This window comes from Grammomys surdaster, unplaced genomic scaffold (assembly GCF_004785775.1).
Source record: "Grammomys surdaster isolate TR1022 unplaced genomic scaffold, NIH_TR_1.0 125974, whole genome shotgun sequence".
NCBI classification, from domain to species: Eukaryota; Metazoa; Chordata; class Mammalia; order Rodentia; family Muridae; genus Grammomys; species Grammomys surdaster.
Genome location: NW_021620791.1, coordinates 2,135,656 through 2,143,971, shown reverse-complemented (window position 1 = coordinate 2,143,971; position 8,316 = coordinate 2,135,656). Strand labels below are relative to the sequence as shown.

Sequence of the window (8,316 nt, the reverse complement as noted above, 5' to 3'; positions counted from 1 at the left end):
AGAGAGAGAGAGAGAGAGAGAGAGAGAGAGAGAGAGAGAATGGAGCTCAGAGTTGACCCTGAGGAAAGAAAGTTAGAGAAACAGAGGCAGAATTCCAAAGTCCTTGAGAGGCAGCCACAGAGATGACTGGGTAGGGCCCTGGGGAATGTCATGAGCTAGGACAGTTGAACTTTGCTTAGCCGGCCTAGGGGGACAGTACTTTTCCCACAGTGACCCAGTGTCCACACATAAAGTGCACATATGTGGAAGGAAAGAAATGCAGGATACAGGTGAGGGTAAAGACTAGGGATCTGTGCATGTTTGATTTGCCATTGCTTTTAGGTAGCTTGGAAAGCAATGGGTTTCCTTAAGGCTTTTCTATACGTCACACATTTTTCACTACCCCACCTCCCATCCTCACTCGGGCTTTTAATCCAGTGTTCATACCACATGTGTGGTGTCTGTGGAATTTTATCTGGCCTATAAGGGGCAGGATGGCCCCGATGATATCAGAGACTTAAAGACACATTCAGAAGTGACCTCAGGGTACCTTGTCTCTGTGTCTCTTGTGTCTTGGAGTGAAGGGGTCCTTATGTCCTCCTGTCTGTGTAACTCTGGGTATAGGTCTCATGAATCTATCACTGCGTGTCCCTAATATTCGTGATAATGGCAATACATTTCTGGCAATAGTTTGGAGCAGTCTCTTCCTTTATCTCCAGGTCCCGTCTGTGTTGAGGGTCTCAGGAAAGCCTAGCAGGGCATTGGCTTCATTCTGCCCTCAGAAAACCTTAGAACTAGAAGAGACCTAGGGAATAATTTGGCTCAAAACTCCTCTTTAAGAGCAGAGAAAATACGATGAACATTATGGAAGAGGGGGAAGATTTCAGTAAGGAAAAAGAATCCAGGTCACTGAAAGATCTAGATTAGTACTGTCCAACACCCTGGCCACCAGCCACATATTGTGACAGAGCCCTGGGAAGGTGACCTCTCCAGAAGAGGTGAGCTGTGAGTCCAGACTGGGGGTGAGGGTCATGTTGGGGGAGGGGAATATGCCAGCAACTGTGAGTTGAAATTATACTATTTTAATATATGTTCAGTTACTACCAAGATTCATTTTTTAAGTTTTGAAAATATGACTACCACGCCTAGATTTATGAGTATTCTTGCATATAGTATACACTCACCTGGAGGTCTCCAGGGGGGAAAAAAAAACATCATTTTGTCTCTGGACCTTAACTTCCCAAGACATAAAATGGGTACAATAATGACTGGCTCTTGGGAATGTTGTAAGAATTAACTGAATATATTAACGTGCTTTGAAATACTAAAATAAAGTATTGAATGAGCCACTTGGTGGTAATAGGAGAGGAAGTGTGGTCGAGATGGTGGTGGTGGTGGTGACATTGATAGTGGCAGCCAGGATATGTCAGTGGTGGGGGTGATGGTGTTATTGGGGATGGCACTGGAGATGTGGTGAGTGGCACTGATGGAGGCAGTGGTTGACAGGGTTGGCGGTGACAGCAGTGGTAGGATTGATGACGGCTGCGGGGCAGATGTGGATGGTGGTGTTCTGATGGTGAGCGTGGTCCTTGTGACGGTGATTAACAGTGGTAGGCAAGGCAGTGAAAGTATTGGTGGTGGTGGTTGTAGTCCTGGAGAATACAGCAACTGAAGTGGTAGCTGAGGTCTCAGTGACTCAGACCCTGGGCAAAAGGGAGAAACAGAAACCATGAAGACTTTCTAACAATCTGATGTTCCAGGAAACACTCATAGGGGCCATCCCTGACAGTGGGCACAGCAGACAGACACCACCCACTATGATTTTAGTGCTGGATTGGAACTGACCGCTGTTCCCAGCCCCATAGATCCACTGGAAGCTTTTCAAAAGCCCAAGTCACCATTTTCTCTCTGTGTGTCCAGACCCCTCCCCCGTGACATACCCACAGGCCCCTAATCATCTCCAAACTCTGCCAACACCTGAGGCTGTTTCTTCCAAGGTAGCAGGAAGTCTGTTGCCCCGAGGCAGCCATCCTTACCCAGACCACAGCACCTCAGACAGGACTTCCCAACTCTGCTTTTGCTCTGCTCACTGCCAGAGACCCAGGGGTTCCCAGGGCTCCAGAAAGTGAAAAGGGCCCCAAATTTGTCCTGAAGGGACCAGCTCCCTCCTGGGACCATCCCCCAGAGCAATCACTGTTGCAATGGTGGTCTCGTAACGGTCATTTACAAACCCGGTTAGGCAAGCTGTTTTTGCGTGATGGAGCTATCTTGAGTAAACAGCATCCTATGTCCCCTGCCGGTCACTTGCTCAAGATATTGCTGGACATTGCATTAGAGCCACTGACACACAGAGTTTTGAAAATGAAAACAGGCTCTCTGACTTATGATCAGATAGTGTTTAACTCATTCACGATTGCACCAGGCTTTCCCAAGGCCCCAGGCCACAGAACGAGTATTGCCACAGTGCAGATAGAAGATGCTGGGCATAGTTAGAATCTCAGATCCTCCAAGCCCTAGGAAGATGAGGCTTCCAAAAGCAAAGGGGTCAGATGGGGTTTACATTGCCTTGGCCTCAGTAGCCAAACGTGGTCCCCCCTGGGAGTTTCTAGCCTCTTAGATTGACCTGGGGCACAGATCTAACTCCCCGGGGACTGGGAGATTGCATATCCCTCTTCTGGCTACCTTTCTGGCTGATATAGACTCTGAGTATAAGGAAGGGAAAACTTGAATCCTTTCCCTTTTTTATTATTTGTGTGTGTGTGTGTGTGTTTAAAGCATGGTCTCTCACCGAACCTGGAGCTTACCAAATCTGTTAAACTGGCTAGTCAGTGGGCCCAAGTCATCCTTCTGTCCCAAACTCCCTGACCCTAGAGTTATAAGAGTCTGCATCTGCCTTCCTGTTTGTTTAGCCTGGTTTCTCAGTCCTCAGGATTGTACTGCAAGCACTTAGCCTACTGAGCTGTCTTTCAAGCCCAGCATGGATAAATTCCTGGCATCTATTCCCTTGTAACAAACCTGCACTGTGCTGGCTAAACTGACAAAGATCCACTCATTTCTCACAGTTCTCCTGCTGCCTGTGCTTCAGCTTGCAAACACGTCAGCCTGCGTTTGCCGGCTGGTCAGTTAGAACAGAAGACCAAGATGGGCTCACTCGTGAGCTTGGTGGGTAGTGCCCGGCTGTTGCTCGAGCCTCTTGGTCCTCCTTATAGCCTCTCAGCCCCCACAGTGGTCTCGGGAAACTGGTCCAAACAGTAAAGATGAGAGATCCGTGAAGGATTATGAGCCAAGGTTCAAGAATCGAGGAACAGACTCTGGCTCCTGATAGGAGTTGCTGAGAAATCTGTCTTTCAAGCTACTTCAAGGCATGAGAATCTCAATGAGTCCATGGAAATCTCCCCACAGTTAGAAAATACATTAGGTGTATTTTCCAAAGCAAAAGTCTAGATTCATCGAATGACAAAGGACTTTTTGCTGACTCGCGGACCTGTGTACAGAGGTAGTCTTACAGGCTTCTGTGGAGTTTTGTTTGTATCCACTGCAGTGTTTGGCTGAATTTTTAAGACGTTTTGGGTGAGACTCTGTAAACAGCTTTCCTAAGCACTCACACAAAACCCTGGTTCCATCCCCAGCACTGGAGGCAGGAGGAAGTCACGTGGTCAGGTTACTCTTCTTGTTGCTGTGAACAAATACCTGACAAGAAGTGACTTATTTTGGTTTACAGTTTAAGAGGATAGGGTCTATGATGACAGGGAAGATACAGGGGTATGCACCTGTGTGGTGGCAGGAGCATGGGGTGTCGAGTTCAGTGGACCAGTCAACATAAAGGGTCTGAGGCCAGAAGTGGGGCTAGGCTATGATGCTGAAGGTCTGCCTCTCCCCCTACTTCTTCCAGCTAAACATCACCTCCAAAAGATTCCACGACGTCCCCAAACAATGCTATCTGTAGGGAGTCAAGTGTTCAAATACATGAGCTTATGGAGCATGTTGTATATTCAAACCATAACACTCGGAAAGTATTTTCAAATCTCCAGTCCCTGGCCCCACCCGAGGCCTGTTAGGTAATAGTGAGGTGAGGCAGACAGGAGTGACCTGGGAATCTACACTTCCAATAGCTCTCTCTGGTGATTACAATTCACAGCCAGGGTTAAGGCGTGCAGGCTTAGCAGACAAGACTTAGGGGAAAGAGTTCTAATCCGGGCTATGGAACAAAATGGAACAGACATGAACTTGTCTCCATCCAATCACGGAGCTTCACACTGGGGTCTAGAGGTCAAGAAGTTAAAGGCCCCTCCCCATATTATTGGCAGTGCTCTGTGTGCCGAGTGGTATTCGATTGAGTTTTCAGCAGAATATGTTTACCTTTCAGAGCCCCATGAAGTGAATGCTGTCATAAGTCCCATTTTATAAGTAGGCAAAGTAAGTTTGAGAGGTTCACTGTTTGTCCAAAGTCACCTAGCCAATAAAGACAGAATTGGAATTCAATCCCAGGCTACCTAACTTTAGAGGCTATGTCCTTACCAATTAGACCAGGTGCCTCAACTGCTCGGTCAGAGGTCACCCTCCTGAGGGCCACCACTGCCCAGAAAAGTGCCAGGCAGTATTCTCTGGCTCATTAGCGAGTCCTAAGCTGGTCTCTCTCAACTCAGGTGTTTATGTTTCAAAGCACTTGGGCAGATATTTTTAAACAGGGATGCTCTGTCTTCTAGAGATTGTATGTACTTCTTCAAGTAGGGTCCAGTCACAGAAGTATTCTAAAGACGTCCAAATAATCCCAGTGTATACCACCCAGAGTTCAGAAAGATGACATGACATGTTTGTCCTCATATGTGGGATCTAGTTGGGGGGAGTTCCTAAAGATGGACAGAAATACACACACACACACTGTTGGCAGAGAATGGTAGCCCCAGCATTGAGGGCACCTATGACCATCATATCCCATAAACTTCCCAAAACAAAACAAAACAAAACAAAAAGCTAAAGCCTCAAGGAACCAGGCTTGGCAGCACATGCCAGCACTTGGGAGGCAAAGGTAGAAAGATTAAGAATTTAAGGTCATCTTCAGCTACATAGCAAATTGTGATCAACCTGGGTTACATATGATTCCCACTGAAAGAGAAGGAAAAGGAGAAAAAGGAAGAGGAGGAGGAGGAAGAAGAAGAAGAGGAGGAAGAGGAGGAGGGGGGAGGAGAATGAACTTTAGATCCTTAGGGATACTTTATCCCTCAACACTGCCAAAATGCTAGCCATATTAGACAGCCAGTTAATAATCCCAATGGTGTGGCTCAGGGCCTCCAGTTGAGTCAGGGTGGGCTGAGCCTTTTCACCAGTGACTCTTACACCATTCTACCAGTGTGCCCTGCATTGGAGTTGCTGATCTGCCCTAGAATCTCAGTTTTTAGATTATGAAAATAAGACTTGTCAAAGAGAAGTAACTTGCTCCAAAGTCAGTCAGCATGCTTGTTCCAGAGGTAAAGCTATAGTCTAAAGCTCCTGGCTACTGCTGTTCTTATCCTGTAGATTCCTGTGCCTTGAAAAATTATTTGAAATGTTACCTGACTGGTCTGTGTCCGCCATGGTGTGCAGTTTCACTCACACAGCAGATGAGACTAGAACCCAAGGGAGAGTGACTTGGCCAGGCCACAGAGCAGCAGAGGTTTGCAGGACCTCAGGCTCCTAACTGGAGGTCGGGGACTCAATGTCACTCCTGCCTTGCTCGGTCCCTTTCCCAGCACCGTATCTGAATAGCACCACCCAGGGAAGCTATAAAGAAAAACGATTAGAGAATGCAGTGGAATCTGGTACGGATGTAGGGAAGAGGACCCTTATACAATGCTGTTGGGGATGCATCAGACTTCCTCACAAAACCACCATATGACCCAGCTGCACCACCCTTGGTGAAAACTGGAAGCATTCCCAAATCAATATATCATAGACATGTTCTCAACCCACATGTTCGTCACGGCACCAGTCACGATGGCCAAGTTATAGAAGCAGCCCATCAACAGACAAATAGATAAAGGAGTGAAAGCATGCCGGATATGCACAATGGATTATTCAAGGAAAAAATAAGATTGAGCCTTTTTTTTTTGAAAATGGATAGAACTGAAGATCATCATGTTAAGTGCAATAAAGCCAAAATCAGAAAGACGTGTGTGACATACGTGCTCTTGTATACAGGATCTGGGAGACAGTCGTAGGGAAACAATACAAAAGTTGGTATTTCAGGGAAGAGAAGAAGAGAGGGGAAACCTGATCTAAGAACATTGCATGAGTGTTACAATGAAAACAATGATTTTTTTCAATTAGTATGCAGCAATAAACATGTTAAAAGACTAGGGGTCAATTTGGCTCATGGCACTAGATACTAAAAAGCCCAGAGCACAGAATGACATAGCAAAGCAAAAGGGGTTACATCAGCAGTTCTCAACCTGTGGGTCATGATAGTGACATTACAATTATTTAAGAGTAACAAAACTACACTTCTGAAGTAGCAACAAAGTAACTTTATGGTTGGGAATAAGGGGTCTCCAAAACATAAGGAACTGCATTAGGAAGGTTGAAAATCATGAGGTGAAACAGATCAAGCACTCTAGACATCTCATTCTTATAACAAAGCAACTGCTACAGTGAATATTAGTCAGGTCTGGCTATGCCCTCATGACCAAGTCACTACCCAAAGGTACTAACTCTCAACCATCATCCACATAGGACTTTAGAGAGTAGCTTTCAACACATGAAATTCAAAGGGTTCCCATATACCAGAGCACCCACCAATACCTATGGCTACTTATACGCTTGCCAGGTTCCAGTGTGGGGCTGTTAGCTCTCGCGTGGGCAGGCGTGGGTCCTGTTGGGCTGTTGTGGTTCCCGCCTGTCTGCCACCCCAGGCAGCTGGAACCACGGCTTTGGGGAGCAGAAGCACGGGAATTTGATTGAGTTCACTCCACGCAGACTCTGCGGGGCTCCATCTGGGCGAGAAGAGGTCTCAGCCTGAAGTCCCGCGGGGGCAGGGCTCCTGAGTGGAGTTCTCCGGGCCGATGTGGCTGACCCAGGAGACTGCTGATCTCTATCTTTGGGTGGGCCTTTTCAGAGCTTTCACATGAGGAGCTTAAGGCGTCGATGCCCACTCAAACAAGCTGGACAGTGATCTCAGAGCTGATAGGTACGTAGTACACTGAAAATTTCACCCCATGAGAATCCCTTACCTGCTGTGCTGAGCACCTTAGGCCTTCCTGTTTACATAAAGTCACTCTTGGTGTTTCCAGCACTATGTCAATGGTGCCTCCATTTTACCAATGGGCACACTAAAGCTCAGAGAACTTAAAGACTAAAGAAGAGCCCAAAACCAGTGTTTGGACAGGATCCAGCGCTCATTCCACCTGGATGCCTGGAGCCTTGGTCCCACCTGCTTGGATGAAACTCTCCATTTAACTGTTAGCCAGCAGAGCTTATAAACAGGTTCTGTGTTTGAGCACGCACAAGCCAGTAGACCATATATGGGCTCTTGTTACATGCTCCGGAAGGACAATATTCCCCAATGTGGTAGATTTAGAAGACATACCTTATGTCTGACTTTGCAGATATCCTAAGACAGAAGGTAACTTCTCTCTGCCTTCTTTCTTCCTGTCTGAACATCTGAGCCAGGTGGAGATTAAAATCCTGCTATCCAGCTGTGGTAGCCTGCACAAAATTGAACCAGTAAATATTCCAGCATAGAGGGAGAAGGCACTCACCAGTCTCAATCTCTTGCTGAGGAGCTATTAGCAATTTGATGGCTTTTAGGAAAGGGAGAGTCATTAGTCTTTAAGGATGTGACTTCAGGTGAACATGGCCTCATGACCATAAGTATATGAGAAACACAAACTGGACTGAGTAGGTTAAAAAATATAAAAAGACAAAATTGGGAGGAAGAAGACGGTTGAAAGATGGATCTAAGAGGAGTTAGAGAGAAGAGTGGGGAATATTATCAAAATATGTTGTGTGCATGCAGGCAATTCTTTAAGAATAAAAATCCTCTGTCTCCCTATCCATCCACACATCCTGACATGCCAGACACAGAGAGCTGGGCCACAAATAGACACTCACTAAAATTCAGTCAGTCAATTCAGTGACCCCAAAGCCCTAGTAGAAGAGCTCAGCTATGATCTAACTTTAGAGATTAGGAGACAAAATACAGAAGTTAACTCAGGATCAAAGGAGTAGCAAGAGGCAGATCAGGAATTTGAACCAAAGCCACAGGGCTACAAAACCTTGGGGTTTGGTTGGTTGGTTGGTTATTTGTGTGTGTGTGTGTGTGTGTGTGTGTGTGTGTGTGTGTGTATACTTGGGTTTCCATAT

At 46.4% G+C, this 8,316-nt stretch overlaps 1 protein-coding gene across 2 annotated transcripts; it reads right to left on the bottom strand.

Annotated features, from left to right (window-relative positions):
- Nucleotides 1-1,239: 1,239 nt before the first annotated feature.
- LOC114609480 (leucine-rich repeat extensin-like protein 5) lies at nt 1,240-7,639 on the bottom strand. Of its 2 annotated transcripts, none has more exons than XR_003709525.1 (2): nt 7,541-7,639; nt 1,240-1,682 (listed from the first exon to the last, which is right to left on the bottom strand). XR_003709525.1 is itself a non-coding variant. In XM_028753837.1 (2 exons), the coding sequence occupies exons 1-2, from the start codon at nt 5,551-5,553 to the stop codon at nt 1,273-1,275; spliced, it is 432 nt and encodes a 143-aa protein (XP_028609670.1). In that variant the 5' UTR covers nt 5,554-5,614; the 3' UTR covers nt 1,240-1,272. The 2 variants fall into 2 exon arrangements, 1 of the variants encoding a protein (XP_028609670.1); XM_028753837.1 differs by lacking the exon at nt 7,541-7,639 and adding an exon at nt 5,532-5,614.
- Between the last annotated feature and the right edge of the window lie 677 nt (nt 7,640-8,316).

Coding starts and splice junctions, on each gene's coding strand:
- LOC114609480 (XM_028753837.1), bottom strand. CDS start 5,553: ATGGCGGACACAGACCAGTCAG. Junction 1,683..5,531: donor GGCGGACACAGACCAGTCAG/GTAACATTTCAA, acceptor CCTTTTGCCCAG/GGTCTGAGTCACTGAGACCT.